The sequence below is a fragment of the Patella vulgata genome, chromosome 8 (assembly GCF_932274485.2).
Source record: "Patella vulgata chromosome 8, xgPatVulg1.2, whole genome shotgun sequence".
Lineage (NCBI taxonomy): Eukaryota > Metazoa > Mollusca > Gastropoda > Patellidae > Patella > Patella vulgata.
The window spans coordinates 14,369,625-14,388,738 of NC_065886.2; the positions used below are offsets into that span (position 1 = coordinate 14,369,625).

At 36.4% G+C, this 19,114-nt stretch overlaps 1 protein-coding gene across 1 annotated transcript in view; it reads right to left on the reverse strand.

Moving 5' to 3' along the window:
- The window catches only part of LOC126830046 (proton channel OtopLc), a 39,324-nt gene that overhangs the window by 9,160 nt on the left and 11,050 nt on the right, over positions 1-19,114 (reverse strand). The window contains exon 2 of the mRNA XM_050560262.2: positions 15,930-16,309. Within this exon, the coding sequence (XP_050416219.2) occupies positions 15,930-16,309 (380 nt within the window). The remainder of the gene's footprint in view (positions 1-15,929; positions 16,310-19,114) is intronic.

The window sequence follows — 19,114 nt, forward strand, 5'->3', positions numbered from 1 at the left end:
ATCAAAAGCAACCAGAATATCATTGTTTCGCTCATTCCCAAATGAATATAATATTCGCCCACTGGTCCCCAAGCGCTACTCATCTGGCTGATGTATTCCTTCTTCTGAGTGGGGAGGCTCTTCCAAAAAAAGCCTAAGGCTCCACTAGTTCCTTGGATAATTATGCATCACAATTCCGAGATGGCTACGATGACGTCATACTCGGTTCCTGGTCCATATAGTATAATTATTACAGTCTTGTACTTGTCGTGTCGTTATCCTGGCTTTGTTTTGTCTATAATTCAATTCGCGGTTGTTTTTGTTTTTGGTGGTTTTTTTTTCTTTCAAAATCTGAAAAGTTACCCTCATCTGTAATACGATCCACCATGATGAATATATGAATTACACTATCTCTAGGAATTACGCCATACTATATGCTACACGAGCTCATATATCATCTCGTCTTATTTATTTTCAAAAGAAGTTTTTAATATTAAACAGATGGTAGATATAAAACATTAACTTGGTGTTTTTAACTTAGAAAAAATAATCTCAGGTTCAGACATATCATTAACCATCTATTATTAGCTGTCATATCTATACGTCACGTGTTGTGTTTATTCCATTAGAACTTTCATATCTATATGGCGGATGATCCAGTCCACCCATCTCCAAATAAGGCGATGGTGTAGCTTAGAGAGATAAGCAATATATATTGTACGATAAAGATCCATCATCAAAATGCAGGGCAAAAGGTGTTCAGTTGATTATACATGGTAGGTAAGCAACGATATTTTCCGTAGCTTTGTTGCAAAAACCGGGTATGCAAATTTAAAGGAACTAAATCGCTAATATTTGGGGCATAGAGATTGACACAAATGGGTCGCAACGCATATAATAATGTAATCTTACTGTATATAAAATGATTTACATATAATAATGTAATCTAACTGTATATAAAATGATTTACATATAATAATGTAATTTAACTGTATATAAAATGATTTACATTCAATTGTTTCCGTTTTGACTCTAACTTCAAATCAGTTATGTCCAGCGAAATACGGCATGAGTCTCACCCGAATGTCAATTTCTATAGCGTCTGGCTATTCCAGTCTATTGTGCATGCTCCCATGGCGTCACCGTTTGACATAAGTTGTGGAATATGTCTAGCCTCGTTTTTTCTGGTCACTTGTTACAAATGACTCTGAAACGCACTATGGTACACGATTCGTGTACCAATGGTAAAATGTTTATTTTGTCTTAAATATTGGATATCAGAAGCCTACCTTTTCCCAGTAAGATCACAACATCAATGTTGATTTAAATTGACAAATAATTCGTGTTTTTGACGTGTAAGACTTTGGGTGATATTGAGTTAGAGACTTAGCTACTTTAAGTCCGGGCATAAAATTTGGTCGAATTAGAAATGTTGAAAATAGCATGCGGTTATTTTACATATGGCACCAGAGAGAGAGAGAGAGAGAGAGAGAGAGAGGGGGAGAGCTGGGGTTCAACGTCCACTCAACACAAACTATGTCATTTCGGGATTAACACATGGATCCGAAAATAAAATTTAACATCTTTTTATAAAGGAGGGCCGACTGAATGTAATCAAAAATAAAAAGGTGATAAAATGGAATGCAAGGACGTATTTTGAGCAGTAAATCAGAAACAAGTTAGGCCATCTTTCTCCTTCTTATCTTAAGATTACCTTACAACATTTATCCTTTTATCTTAATTTCCTTCATTAAAACACCATCAAAGACTAGAACATGTTCAAAGAAAATGGATATGATTTATGTATATGGTTCCCTGCTGGGATAAAATAACAGGCTAGTTGTTTATTTACCTACATAAAAAATATAGGCCATGAAAATAGTATACTGTTTATTATAAACCAGACCGTGCTCGCTTCTAACGATAGGTTGCCCGGAAATGCAACATTCACTAGCAAGTCCGCCGTGTCCATATAAAGGCATATTGCTTATTAACCAAGTCTTGCTTACTTGCAACAATGAAATATACACCAGCTGCTGCTAAGTCGTCCGTCGTGTCCATAAAGGTCTATTAGTTATTAACCAAGTCCTGCTTACATACAACGATGAAACATACACTAGCGGCTGCTAAGTCGTCCGTCGTGTCCATAAAGGTCAATTAGTTGCTTACTTGCAACGATGAAACATACGCCAGCGGCTGCAAAGTCGTCCGCCATGTCCATAAGGGCTTTTTACATTTTCTAAGCTAATGTGTAACAAAGTATGATCTGGTATATTCCTGATAATAGATTTAAAAATTTCATATCTTGGAATTCAAAAAAAAAACATCTGATGATAACGGGTCCATTTCAGTGAGTGAAAGGTGAAGAAGGTTTGATCGATAGGCCTCGAGATATCTACAATTCTGATGAAAGAGGAGATGAGACTCTATACACGTTTCGTCTGGTTCTAGGTAATTATTGCATCCATCAGCACTGCAGTTCTATAGAAGAAAAACTGTGATGTATGGTAGCGAGGGCATTAATATAATCAACAATATGTGTGTAGCACTTGTCTACAATCGTTCGTCTCCAGGTAATTATTTCACAGGTGTCGGACACGAGATTACCTGGTTATTATCTCCTTGTACTAGACAGGGTGGGGGGGGGCGTGGTTACTATTTCTAGAGCGCCTGATCATTTGAGAATTTCATACGGTCTACCATTGATTCAACTGGCGTTGTTTCGATTACCCAGTAGTACGTGACAAAGAGTAAAGAGAGAGACGGGGAAGGTGATGGGGTTTAACGTCCACGGGACTAAGATATGGTTCTTTTTTTTTTCAATAATTCGCTAGCACGTAGGGATCTTTAGCAGTGGGAGGAAACCGGAGGATCCGCAGAAAACTCACGAGTTTGGACAGGCGAGCGAATCGAAACACCGCAACTAGACCCAATGACAGATATTATGATCAAACGCACAAGCGTTAACCATTCGGTCCAACAAACGTGTACACAGAGCCCCGCTTGTCGTCCCATCCGAATGACAAGACACTGTTGTTTGCAAGTTTAAACATATAGGAATGCCATTTATAGTAACCTACATACAAATAATGGTATGCTGGAAAGAAAATTCCAATATAATCATAACCAGCTAAAATCAATTAATAAAAGTTGTGAAATATTTTGTCTACACCAGCAGAAACCAACTAAGAAAAGTAGTGAAATATTCTATCAATATTTTAAGGCACTATTTTAGATTGGAATTAAGATGTCTGGCAAAGGTTCAACATTTTGTATACTTTATAATCCGTGATGTTCCTGATGGTGTGGTAAAATATAATATTAAATTTAGATTAAGGTAAAGGTAACTTAATACACAGCACATCATAGAATAAATTGAATTTAATTTCATTTCGTTACTAGGCTATGCTGCGGTCTCGAGCTATGAAATAGTATATACTAGCATCGAATTTTTAAATTAATATCGGTTTCGATTCAAGATGCATTATGTCAGAGCTAAATCTGGCCATGGCTTCGAATGTTATATAAAGTATGATTTAGACATTTATTCACATGATAAGTCCATAATCAACTCTATCGGATGGCCGATATTTTAAATGGATTAGAACACCGTCGCTATTTAATAGTTGAACGTTAAATGGGCCATCGAGACTTATTATCGTAGAAAAGATATTTTAGATCTTGTCAAAGCATCGCTCAAAATTACAAATTTGACTGAAATTTTCAAAATATTCAGGGTTATTTTTATTAGGCTATCTATTTTTAAACTGTTATAACAAAAAGCAAAACCAGCTCTTTATCTAAATCTTACATAATACATCTGTAAGCACAATAGATTCGGCACGATTAATTCATCTAAAATCTTAAATATTAGATCGCCAAAATCCCGTCTTTCCATCCCGAAATTCGATTGAGCAAAATACATTATGGAACATAGGTGCATTTAAATCTTCTAAAATCTCAACTTTTAGATCGTCTAAGTGTTTCTATAGTAAACATTTTCTCAGAGACATCAAACGTGTCGATTACAAGAAGATGACTTGTGTCAGTAAGTGATTTGACATCCAGCTGAAGTTGTTTAGACAGATAAACTGATAGATTTGTTTATATTTACAGAAATGAGTTTGACATATATCCTGAGCTATTTGACGAGGAACGTTTGACGTCCTTAAAGAATGAAACATATTCTTTACGAATTCCAAGAAAGGTACGGTTAAATTTTGAAAAGTATAATCGGGTTCAACTTAAACGTTCCGTTCTAAGAACGGTTCAGATCTGGATCACTTTAGTTTGGTGGTCTCGGGGCAAGTCTAAGGACATTCGTTTGTTTTCATTTGAATGTATGGGGAACTGAAACTTTTGACGTCCTTGAAGAATGAAATCTCTGCATGATTCCAATTAAACATTCTGTATGTAAACTTTGCCTACGTTGTTTTGCTGTCCTCTAAGCTAGTCAGAGACTGTTGGAATGATTTCTTCTGCCTGTCTGTCTGTTCATCTGCCCGCTGTATGCCTGTCCTTCCCTATTGGAACACAGCAACCCTTGTTCAAACTGAGCTAGAATTTTAAAGCGTGGCGTCGGTATCAGTTCTTTTTTAAAACAAATACATGACATATTTTCTACGTAATCCTGTAACAGATGGTAACCTAGATACAAAATCCAACAGCAGTCACCTGGCGGGTTGTTTATATACAAGAGAAACTGTCAATCATGTCAACTCTGAAAATACTATCTCTATTATTAATCGTTTGATTTTACTCATTCGTTTCAGCTGTTTGTTCCAGTCTGTGTATATATTTGACGATATAGGTTAAAGAAGTAAGTCAAGATATATGTTTATATATTGGTCACTACTATAATATATTTATAATTAAATAAACCGGGTTTTAGTAGTGAGAATGGAGAATATATAGATAAGACATTATACGGTATATTAAACCTGAATGGGTTTGCGGGACCTTCTGAGATTTCACGGTAGTCGACTGGTATTGCGGCTGGCCTTTCGACAAGAACGTCCCCTCGTTCGAATCACTACGTGTCCCGGTTCCCTTTTGTTAGGTGTATGGCAAGCGGGACTGGCAATGAAAGTGTGTCTAGTAGTCCGGATAGGACAAAAAATAGAAGGCCCACCCATGTAGATATTGACGTGCACGTAACAGAACGCTTGACAATTTCAATTCCAAATATAAAACAGACTTACGAATTTACTCAACTTTCAATCACTGTTTGTGAGAAATATCTTTGATATCCAGAAACGCAACAATTTGCACATAGTTTCTTATTGATGTATTTGATACATAAAACAACAAGAGGTTTATCAAGGCCTATATTTTAGTTAAAATAAGGCGAACATTTTTGAGTAAATTCTTTACTTTAGTCTGAGAATGCTTTGCGAACTTGGGGTAAACAATTATCCTCACTCGTATGGCATCCGTAACCATAGAAATGAAATTTACTATATGTTAGTCTCAAAATAGCACTGTGTTGACAAGACTTTAAATCCCATGACATTCCATATCTTCTAGATTATACATGTCATAAAAATCTATTCATTAAAGTTTAGCCTACATTAAGAGCATTTATATATTTACCCGCCGAGCTGGATATACAAACATAAAAGATAAATAGGCTTTGTGAACATTTCTCGGCGAGTACAGATGATGGTTCATTAGTTTGCAGTATCACAGTAGGTGGACGCTTACGTTAAGCACCATGGTGGTTTAGAAATCGAACCATGACTACTTTGCATAATCCCTAATTCAAAGGATATAGAATATAAAGATTAAGTTGATGTTTGAGTGAGCATAATAGCCCTTATTGGTTTCTAGTCGGTTTCTTATGAACACCAAAACACAATAACAATAAACATTAAACAGGTATTTTAATAGGCTCATCATTATACCATTTGTTAGTCCAGTGGGGCTACAATGTTTAATTGTTACCGGAAGGGTCAAGTTTGGTCAGTTTGTTAAGTAAACATCTATCCCCGTGATCAATAAACCCAGATTTACACATAAACAACAGATCTTTATAGTTTTCAGGGAGGTTGGGTGGTCGAATGATCTAACGATGTGCGATCTAGATCCTAAGGTCTGAAGGTGTGTTAATGAATCAAGTGGTGTGGTTCTTTGGGTTTGATTTGATGTTACCCCCAGGGCCGTAACTAGCTCAGGGTAACGAGGGGGCGGGGAGTGTTCTCAGGGTATATCTATGGTCGACAATTTTTTCACGGTTCCCCTCCCTCCAGCCCCCCCCCCTTAGTTACGGGCCTGGTTACACCCCCTCCCCCACCAGCCTCTTAGATTACGAAATTACACGAACACTTGATAACATGAACACTTCCTTCACAATTACAAAATGAGTTAGGAACATAATCCTCGACAAATCCTAAACTTATGATATTCTATAAAATTATCTATGCCACTTGACGCAGTGTCAGATCTTATGTCTTATGATCTAAAGCGCATGCATTCGATCATTCGATTCGCCCCATCCCTCTCAAAACTAACACGAAACAAATTAAAATCAATATGAATCCCCGTACTCAGTATGAGTCACGGAGCATCCACAGCAAAGGTATTAGCAACTTCTTTTTTCACACCTTTTATAATTGATGAAGCAGACCACCATGCCTACTCCGTAGAGTTTTAGACAACATGTGCATAAATCTGCCGCCATGATGTTAGAACTAAAAACAAGATCAATTGAAAAACGGAAATTCCACGCTTTGTTGAGTTTGTTTAACTACCAGTAAATTTGTTCTCGGCCATTGCCAGTGTCAAACAACCATTTGTCTTTAATGACATTTCTTTGGCAATAATAAGAATTTTTGACACGTTTAACATTTGATTGAAGGCTAATTCAAACCGGTAATGGCCGTAGACATGAATGGACACGTGATATATGATAGCTAAAGAAAACAGACTTAATACTATAGTCTTGACCAATGGTTTAAGGTCTCTCACGATGATTTTTCTTAAACTATTCCACAATCTCGATTCGGTGATGCTATAACAGATACCGACAGTGATGATGTATAACGGCTATCAACAAATAAAACCAAAAACACAACATCGAATATGAAATATGATGGTAATAAACACAGACGTTTTTCATGAAATGTTGTTTCAGTAAACCTATAGCGATTATTTACTTACTGTTTGTGATATATTCTAATATACTAAAACAAACACTTATGTAGAACTTAACACCAGAAGTTTCCTCGACTTCAATAAACAGTCCCATAAATATATCACTCGTCATATTTTCTACAATACCAAAACACAAAATTCTCATGGGAGTAAAGCGGGTTGCTTAAGGGCAGTGCTTGATTTACCTATAGGGTTGGTAGACTGGGGCCTATATATAGGGCCTATTTAGGGGGAATCTTTTCTTTACACGCAATGTAGTCTTCAAACATCCGTCATCATCCACGGCTTTGCTGAACTGTGTTTAAACACACTTCCATCTTTATCTAGTCGTGATTTATAAGTGTAAATTACCAAATTTTTCTTGGTGAAAGTGGTCATTCATCTTTAAGTTCGTTTATTCGTAGGGCTTAAGGTCCGCTTTCACTGAAGGTGATATCGCAGACAGTTCTACTTTAAAATGGTGTATATTGTTTATGAATCTACAATCCCAAAATAAGTTATATCTATTTTCTTGGTGAAAGAGAAAGTTTCTCTTTAAATTGATGGGATTTAACGTCCACTCGACACTAACTATGTCATTTCGGGAATAACATATGGTTCAATTTTATTTCAATAATTCGCATGCGCGTAGGGGACTTTAGCAGTGGGGGAAACCTGGGGACCCGGAGAATACCCACGAGATTGGACAGGTCATCCTGCTTCTTGACACGTACGAGCGGAGACTCAAAGACAGACCTTTCTATTTCACGCACACGTGTTAAACCACTAGACCACCCAACCCCCTCTTTAAGGTGAGGTATAGTGTTTATAAATATACATTCCCAAAATGAATTATATTTATTTTCTTTCTAATGGTGATAGTTTCTCTTTAAAGTGATGTATCATCTTTATAAGTGTGCATTCCCAAAATAAGTTATATTTATTTTCTTGGTGAAAGTTATAGTTGCTCTTTCAAGAGATGTATCAACTTTATAATATTATTGCTAACACCTGTGTTTATAGAAGAAGATATATCTATTGTATACCTGTATTGAAATCAACACTTAACATTTCTAGACAGTTACATAAAACAATTACAATAATATAGATAAATATATATGGTTTACGAGATTAAGGGATGGGGTTTTACTAATAATAATGGGTGGGGGATGGGCATTCAGTCATTGAGTCAAGTTATGCGGTTTTGATCCCACGCTTGTACGTGACAAACAGTGGGTTTGCTTGCCTGCTTAATCTTGTGGGTTTCCCCCACTGCTAAAGACCCGCAGACACAAGCGGGGCAGTTACATAAAATTGTATCATATGTTAGTCTTTAGATGACCTAGTTTGTGTACAGTGAACGTTAACCCCCTCTCTCTCTCCCTCAGCTCTGACCGCTACAGGTACATTAAGAACGTCCTTGTCGTATGTAATAAAAATAGTATAACTATTTAAATCCACGGAAAGTAACACTGTAATAAATTTCTAACGACAACAATTGTTCGTAAGCCATGAATAATAAATTGAAACCACAGTCCGATGATAATCATCTAGGTTTTAAAAAACAAAAATTCCTGAAATATCCTATTTCTCTTAATAATTTATACATTACCCGTATATACTATATTCAATGTCCGTAAGGTCTGCAATAGATTGCTGTTGTTTATAAGTTCAATATTTCTTATATAAACTAATTATTTAGCATAAAGATGGTACTAAAGGTCATCTGGTATAGTTAACCTTATACAGAACATACTAATAGTTCCAGATTGGCACGAAAACATTCCCTTTCAATATCTGACACGTTAGTCCTACCATATTCACCAGGGAAGTGTGGATCAGGTGCCCGTTTCTATCTACGCAAGTTTTAAAAAACCTGTTATGTATACCCTAAATAACCATATACTTGCAGAAGATTGGTGATGAGGGGGAGATTAAGACCTTAGGGTGCTCTAAGCACCGAGAAAAAAAATCATGATACCCCCAGATATGTAATTAAAATTAAAACAATAGAAAACTATTTTTCGAAATTTATGTGCTGATATTAAAATAGTTTTTACAAAAGCCTGCAAATTGTGATATATATTGTGGGACCCTTTTGTGTGATATATATTGTGGGACCCTTTTGTGGGCCCTGGCCCAGCTGCCCTATAATCACTGCAAGAAAAGCCTTTTGTTACCATTCCCTTTGTGTCCCAAGAACGTGCTTATGGTGATGTTTGAATGTTAGTTCCGAATCATTTTAATCGGCGACCATCAACTGTGTCCTTTTACAAGTTGCCCCAACCTCACCCACACAATGAGAATCTTGATCAAAAGTAACAAATATGTAGGCCTACTATTTTAATGTAAAGACTGTTAATTAAGCACATCCGAGTATTAAAGAGTTTATTGTGACGTCCGATCTTTCTGCCAACCGGGATAATGAAATGAGGTTCAACGTCCTACTCTTCTGAACCACTGAAAATAGTGGATTGGCTTGTAACATCCTACTTTTTTTGCACCAAGCGGGCAATTGAAAACAGTGAACTGGCTTGTAACGTCCTTCTCTTCTGCACCAACCGGGATAATGAAAACGGTGGACTGGGTTGTAAGTAAGGGACACCAAAATAAATGAAATGGGGTTTAACGTCCTACTGTTCTGCTCCTATGCTGGGCTAAAGAAGACGGGCATACGCCATACAGTGTGCTATGAGGGAAATTTTGCCCGGGCAGCGGCACTATCGCCTACTCTTATATCGAATTCCAACTGCCAAGGGATCTTTTACGTGCATTCCAATGTATACACGGGACCTCGGTTTTTCGTCACATCCGAAGGAGTAGACAGCTGTCCTTATCAGGCCTTCCGTCCTGCATCACTGACAAGGGGGAACCACGCCGGAAAATCTAGATGAACTTTCTCGGCCAATGCAGGGATCGAACACCCGACCTCCAGGTTAGCGAGCCAGCGTCTTACCCACTTAGCCACGTGATCCCCAACACCAAAATAAAGAATAGTATAAATAGAAATGTTAAATGATTGCTTTGGATAACTTTTGGAAAAAATGTATTTCAAAAACCGTAAGTAAAGTATATTGAGGTTTTTAAGATATTTGGATAATACTAGGAACTATATATATCATAAAATAAACTAAATCTAACGGTTTCTTACAGGTCTATTATTATAGTTTACATTTTGTCTGTTATTAACATGGCGTTTTGGCATTAATCAGTCTGTAGTTTGAAAGTAAGCCAAACTAATCTCGGAGACTTTAAAGAGGAATTATGTAAGATTTAGATAATGAGCTGACCGTTTTTTTTTTTTTTTTTTTTTTTTTTGCTATAACAGCTCAAAAATAGATAGTGAAAAATGAATACATGTATATTAAGATTTAGCTTCTGCATGGTCCCTTTAATCAGCCTGTAGTTTGAAATGAAATGAAATGAAATAGGGTTTAACGTCTTACTGCTCTGCTCCGACTGGGATAATGAAAACGGGCATACGTCATACAGTGTGCTATGAGGGAATTTTGTCTGGACAGCGACGCTACGGCCTACTCTTATATCGAAATCCATCTGCCAAGGTATTTTTTATGTGTACGCCAATGTGTACACGGGACCTCGGTTTTTCGTCCCATTCAATTTACTATACCTTGTCTCTTGCCAGACCCTCTGTCCTTCACCAATGACAAGCGGGGAACCATTCCTGAAAACCCCTTTCTTGGCCAATGCAGGGACTGAACACGGCACCTCCAGGTTAACGAGCCAACGTCTTACTCACTGAGCTACCGTGGCCTCCCTGTGGTTTGAACGCAAGCCAAATTATACAGACGATGACGTAACCAATAACAAGCTCGTTACCGTTTTATTTAAAAGTCACGCAGAGTAACAACTGACAACTTAATAAATATTTCTGGCGTCAGAATTACAAAGTTAGACTCTAAAAACATTGCATATTATTGGCAGGAACTCCGAGTTAAATATCTTTTGGTTTAACAGTTATACCCTGTTTAAACTACATTGTATATATTCAGGTCTTCCCTATTTAAGATGCATTCCCACTGAGAGAGAGAGAGAGAGAGAGAGAGAGAGAGAGAGGGGGGGTTAACGTCTACTCGACACAAACTAGGTCATTTCGGGACTAACATATGGTTTAATTTTATTTCAATAATTCGCATGCGCGTAGGGGTCTTTAGCAGTGGGAGGAAACCGGGCATTCCCACTGAAATATTTATAGGGCAGTTAATTCTAACAAAAGTGGCCATTATGGTATACCTGTACATGGAACGTAGAGACGCAATCTTACCAGAAAAATACTAGTTTTACGGTTTTGGATTCGTTCCTTTGTGAGGAATTTGAAGTAAACGTTTACACAGATAAATTAGTTGGAATATGTTTTTCAATATATCATCAAATCACACATGGGAAAACGAAAGACATCTTTAAAGAGACCAAACATCTTTGATTTATGTCGAAATACGTATTGAACTTGATTGATCTGGCATGTTATTTGCCTTAGTGATTGAACAAGCGCTACATACGATAAAATTGTCTTTGAGAAAGATTAAGCGAGAGAGAACAAGAATATTTCAAGCACCCTGGCACGCACTTGGCTATGGGCTTAGGAATGCTTAAGCCAATGTTTTGAAACATGACTTTACAAAACCCAAATCGGGTTCCTATTGGCTTCACGGTTGCTGACTATCTCATGTTATAATTAATTAGTTAGTTTTTCGATGAGGTAGGTCCAGAAGCCAACATCATTGTAAAAGATCGAGACCTTTAACTCCTTGGAAATAAAATCCCCGTATATTTAAATTAGTTCAAAAATTATCAATAATTTATCTTTATATTTTATACCTTTCATCTATATATCCCAGGAAACTAGTTTATCCTTATCTGAAATTTTAGTAACCTTGATTGCACGAGTCTACGCGTCATAACATCTGATGATTATTAACCACGTGAAATTATCTGCTTCCATCGTCAAATAGTTCGGCATGTATCTGATCAGTGCACATTTTTTTATGTGCATGTTCGTCCACCTGTCAAAACATAAAACACTAAACAATCCTAAAAAACATCGCAATCAAATTTCTTCCCGCCCTTTTCAGCAGACACGTGCATTAAAGAAGGTGACTTTTCCCGCCCTTTTCAACATGCACGTGTACTCAACGGAGTATCGAATCGTCCATCTTGCGGGTTAGTGTTTGTTTAAAGGTTTTGGATATATATTAGTTCAAGACGTTTGACTAATCGCAGACATCAAACATACCATGGACGATAACTAGCTCAATCTAACAAGCTGTTCCCAATCTCTGCTTATAGACTCAACAAAGGATTATTTACCGAGTTCAGATGGGCAAATAGGAACCATATAATATTTCAAAAATTCCAATTAGCAAAACATTTGTAAGTTCAGGGAACTAATTAAAGATTGGTTGTCAGACAACAAAACATACCCGTACCGCCATTTGTATATTTGAAATTAATTAGGCCTACCAGATATCATTTAAATCGGGTAGACATCTTCGTTAATGTGAACAAAACATTAAAAACCATAAACAAGATTTAAATATAGTCTGTACTTAGAGAGCTTATACACAAACTCCCCATGGACGATAACTCCAGGCATAAATTTCAGAAATCATTGAAATTCAATAGACAAATTTTGTCTCAATAATAAGAAAAACATACAACAATCAGATGATAACCCCAACAAGGTAGAAATATGCTAAGGTGGTAGTAGTACGTATGTATTCTTGTTACGACTTAAATATGGGGGCTAGGGTGTACCAGTGGTCTAACACGTATGCTTCAGGGCATAAGATATGTCATTGAATTGCGCGCAGTTTCGACCCCAATCGTGTACGTGACAAAGAGTATGCCCCTCTCTCTCTCTCTCTCTCTCTCTCTCTCTCTCAAACAGCTATAATTAAAGTCATATTACATTACCTGTGTACTAACAAAAATTGTCTTATTTTTAAGTTAATGTCAATCATTTTGTGGTTTATTTATTTTGTATGGCATCACAGGTGATATATAAGGTTTGTGTTCACGGTACAGGTAACTTGTTAAATAAACCTGTCTTAATGTAAAGATGCAGAGTTAAGGTGTATTTTTTTACTCTGTATATTATACATGTGTTCCAAAACAGCTGTTAAACACGAGGTGTTACTTACTGCTTTAACACCTTTCTACTGACTATATAAATCTATCTATATGTATACTATATCGATATATATTCATTAATCTGTGATAATTTATGGTGTATCGCGTACAATTTATGAATTTATCACCCTGATAGTTCGAGTTTTTCGATAGCTAGTACTTAGTGCTTAATAAGTTGTGGTTCAATGGTATAAGTTTACAGTGCGATAATCATATCCGTGATATATATACATGTGTATATATATATATGGTTTCACACTTTCTTTGTTTACAATATATTTATCTATATATCATCTATCTTTAATCTTTATCCTAAAGAAAGTCAGAGGATTGTGTACTTTATTAACGGCTTTAATCTTATCTCAGATCTAGAGCTTGACATGGTTCAATCAATACCATATTCAAAAAAATACGAAATGTTCCTAGATTTATGAAATTGCCATTCCTGTTATAGGAATAAATTATGTCCGTTTCTTTTGAAACTACCTTTGGGGTCTTTTAAATAGTATATTGAAATGTAGTTTAACGTCTTGCATTTCTGCACCAACCGGGTTAATGAAGACGAGCATATACCAGGCTAAATCTATTTGTTAAGGCCAGCTCAATTTTGATCAAGGTCGCTGAGATGTAAATAAGGTTAGGGCATGTGATTGTTGGCGCGATTGTAGGTTAGGGTTAGGGTAAGGGTTGACCTTTGACCAAACTGGAAGCTGCTCTTATCAAATAGATCTAACCGCATATGCCATGCAGTATACTACGAGAGACATTTTGCCCGAACAGTGGCGTTTCCGCTTACTCTTCGTCAATTCCCCGACAGCATGACATCTTCATTATCCCGGTTTGGTGCAGAAAAGTGCAGTTCAACTACATTCCGTCAACTAGTCGCAATACCCACTAATTCTTACTAATCCAATGTGTATACTGTATTTAGAATCGCACACCTCTTGTGACATAAACTTTGTATTTATTATACTGAGCATCTATCACCTTGTCTCTTGTATAAAATAAAGAGACTTTAATACATTTTATTTTTAGACACATATTTAATCATTGTTTATGAAATTAAAATATTTCTCCTGTAATTAATCAACTTATTAAACCACGCCCCACATGTTTGACATATGATTTATCTATATGACAAAAGCTACATATTTACATGTAACTAGTTTCTCTTATTATTATAATGAAACGTTAAAACGGTGTAGAGACTATTTCTAACTATATTAATACTAACCACGTATGGTGATATCTGTCGGTCACCGTATGCCATGGGGTTCCTTACGAAACTGTCCCTCTTAGCTGTAAGTGGTGTGAGACTAACATCTTGCATAATCATATTTCAATAATTCGCGTGTGGGAGGAAATTGGAGGACCAAGAGAAAACCCGCGAGGTTCGGCAGGCGACCCTACTCTATGGATCGAAACCAAGCCACTTGACTTATAGCAGGGTTTATGATCAAAACCGCACGCGTTAGTCCACTGGGCCACCCAGGCCCCTTATGATGACGGACATTGAATTTGGTTGCTCTTAACGACCGACCGATTGTACTATATCTTATTTTTTTTATTTTTTTTACATTCTGCCAACAAATCTGTACGTTATACCTGTGTATAATATTACCCTCCTTTACCCTTTGAACAAAATATACCTACAGTATCATAATAACAGGGAAAGGGAGGGGGGGGCATTATAGTATTGTGTATATCAAAGCTCGCAAATAACAGAATATGTGCATATTAAGATCTGCACTACGGGTTCATGAAACGTGGGAAACCGATAAAATGTTACTAAATGAGCTGGAATGTGTGCGTGTAAAATCACCATGTTTGACAGGTCATGAGGTCACAGATCAAAGTTAAATAGTAAATGAAATATTGAATTGTAAAGATTTTTTTTATTTTGATAACGGTGGTCTGCAGGGTTATGCACTTAGATGTTCATTATTTGTTATGTATTATAATAAATTAAAATACGTCAACAGTGAAGTAGTTATTTATTGATTGCAACTTCGTAAGCAATATATAAATATATTGTATTATTTTGACAACGGTGGTCGACAGGGTTATGCACTTATTTGTGTGTTATTTATTATGTATTATAATAAATTTTGATACGTCAACAGTGAAGTAGGTATTGAATGCAACTTCGTAACACTTATCAAAAATATACATGTATAAATATATTTTATTATTTTGATAACCGTGGTCGACAGGGTTATGCACTTAGATGTTCGTTTTTTGTTATAACATTGATATGTCAACAGTGATTCAGTTATTGCTTGCATTTTCGTAACACTTATAAGCAACACATAAATTTTACAAGAATGTAGAGAAACTGTATACGAAATTTAGTATTGGTGTAAGGTTCAGCATTTGATGCTAGACAGTGTATATATGTATATGACGTGTGTGACTTTGACTTTAACATTGACATACGGGGATATCAAATTAACACTTAAAAAGACTATTGTTTGTAAGGCATTTAGGGATGGGAAACTTTGAAAAACAGCTTTATGATTGACAATCACCAGCAACTTTATAAGTGCAACGTTTTACCAATTATTCTCTTGTCGTTATCAAGTACAAGGTAATCAATAATATGATACAAAAAAGGCTGAAAGTGAATATTGAAGTAAGAGTAATCGACACAAATATATGAAATTAATTACCTGAATCACCATTAGGTAAACTTGTTACTTCACTGTCCATTGTTACAACTCTTTCAGCTCTGTCCTCTCGGGAAACTTGAACTCGGCGTAACGGGCTGACAGCTGACGGGAGATACGGACTGCTGTCCGAATATTGCGTATAGTCTCTACTGCTTGTCATTGCTGGGGTGGCAGACCGTGACTCTTCTGTCAAACTCGTTGACATGCCACCGTTCCGTAACAATGATGCCGTAAATCGTCCACGAGGTGGCGATACAGGACTATTTGCATTATCTCCCCTTGGAGTACTCGGATCGGCGGACCCATGGTTACTTAGGGTGCTTAAGTTACTTCTACTGTCTATAGAACCGGCATGTCTCCTTCCACCAGAAGGAACCCATCTGAAAAGGAAACACATTACAATTTTAAACATAGTATAATACCACAATCAAAACGTTTGTCCTGGTGTAATGAGCAGTTTCAGAATGTCCCAGGTTTAAATCATGAGATTGATACGACAGAATCTTCGGCACTTTTCAAGCCCCGATCTGCAGGGCTGACAGGGAAAGAGTGTCTAGTCTTTCGAGTGGGACAAAAATCCGAGGTCCGTTTTACAAATTGCTAGCGTAGGTAGATCAGTTCTTGGTTTATTGAGAATATGATGAGTCTCGGGTTATTTGAAATACGATATTATTTAAACAATAATTAAATTTATGCCAGAGTGATATTGCCTTAAAGATGCATTATGTAAGATTTGGATAAAGAGCTGACAGATAATGAAAAGGGAATACCCGTATGTTGAAAATTTCAGTCAAATTACTTTATTCTGAACGTAGTCCCAATTGTCATTGCTACCCATTGTTACAATAATAAACAATGTCTCGATTATCCAATTTTAAATTCAATTATTAAATGACGATAAAGTTTCAATCCATTTAAAATGACCACCGATCGTTGTTCTAGAGAGGTGATTATGGGCTTGTGTGAATTAATGTCTATAAATTAATAATTTATATAACATTTGGAGCCAAAAGAAAAACCTGCAATAGGCAGATTTAGCTTTTACATAATGCATATTTAAACATGATTTCATTCCATTCACATCAACTAAAGTCTTATTCATACTGCATACTTAAAAATTTGCCCCACCCCCAGCACATGCAATTTATGGTTTTTATTTTAAAGGAGACGACCTATACCAGCTCACAATTACCATTAATACTCCAATAGTCACAGATTTGTTAATTGTTTTGTTTAAAGGACTGTCGGACACGTGAACCCCCTCAAACATTGAAAGCGTATTCGGATTTTTCTTTGCCAATAATATTAGTATTTCCTTTTGGAGAATCATATATATCAAAACATAATAAGATGGTTTTCAGGTACTATTCCATGACATAAATATAAATAACTTTAAAGACGGGGTTGTTATTACAGTTGTTGGTTAGCGTTCAAAAACAGAAACACGAGAAACCTCTTTGAAAACAGTAAAATAAATCTTAAAGTTGATGTCAGACATCGTGGGAGGTGTACAAAGCTAGTCAATTGGTCTCTCATGTTAAGACCTAGTGTTTTTCTAAACCGCAGTTTTTACTACCTTGTCAAACTTTCAAAACTTCTTAAATTACATAATAAAACGTTCTAATCTAATTAGATATCTAAACTCAATTTGTTTACCAGATACATAAGCACTGGTACCATGTTATCTATTACTAAAGACATACAGAACACCGCTCTACACCGATGAAATTACAGAACTTCAGTGACAGTGCCGGATTTAGATGAAAAGAGGCTCTTTGCTATTCATGTATTTATCCCATTTATGAGGCTCCTACCTTCACGACTAGCGGAAGATGAAATGATGTTTTAACCCCAACTGCCAAGCCTATGGGCAAATCCGGCATTGTTCAGCGAAGAACACCCCGTGGAGTACAGAGATTTGATGATGTCTAGGGCCGACTCCGTAATTGTATGTCCCTATAACTCAAGTATAGGGCACACTACCGGTAGTGAGAAATGTGAAAAGTAGGACATTTTAAATAAGTAAAAACATGAAATAAACCCTTTTATTCAAATTGAATATTAATCAGACACTTTTATCAGGTTCGGTGACCCAAATACGATCTCCTGTCAGAACACAGATTACAATTTCTGTATTTGACTGGATCCCCCCCCCCCCCCCTCTGAAATGCCCCTCCCCCTGAAATGGATACCGGGAGTAATCGTAGCTCTCCTGGTAGGGTCAATGGCCAGCAATAAAGACTCTCACTAACAACAAATGTGTAAGGTTTTCTTTGTAGTTTTTTTTTATTCGTTTTGCAGATAGTTTGTTTGCTTAGGAGTATGTTCAAACGTTATGCGATTCAAATTTGATACCCATCATGATATTATGTTCCCCATAAACTGGGATGAGTAAAGTTGCTAAACCTCCTTAATTCATGTCAAAAGAATTGGGTTTGTCTGGTATTTTATTTCAATTGGTAATAGGACAAGCTCTATACGATTCAATTTTTGTGTTGAACGATCAAGCGCAATTTGATCTGTTTACTGATTTTAATCTATATTTTGGCTGAAACTGTCGACAATGGAACGTAAAATTAGTTGCATTACTGTGTCCAAATATGTGAAAGTTTAAACAAAAACAGATTATTATTCCATACAAAACAAATCGAGTTATAAAATCAACGTAAATCGACAATCAAAAAGATGGTCATTTTAAGTGAGGGTATGAAGCATCACTGGAGTCATGGCAACAACTAACAGTGATTGACATTTGTAATGGATCCTTGTTACCCTTTAGATTAGAAATTCGATAAACATAAATGACAGACAAAATAATCATTATCTCTTAAAAGTTCAAGACAGTTGGATAACCCAGTATATCTTTAAAACATATTTGACGCGATCTTTTCCTACAAAGCAGAGGGTTGTGTTTTCATAAAAATATCTTGTTCATTATTTGGAGGACGAGCTCATATTCACTGATAAAATTTGTAGAAAAATAAACTTCCTGGCTTGCCTACAAACAACCAAAGCAAAGAGTTTATTCTTATCAAACTAATTTTCTCTTATCGAGATCATAAATCGTGTTTGGTGTCAGGAGTGGGATGTTTTTTGTTTGACACCTATCAAAACACTGCCCAATAAACACTCGTAGATAAAAGATGCTACTTTTTGTTGGTTCCATCGGTGAGCATTCGCTACGC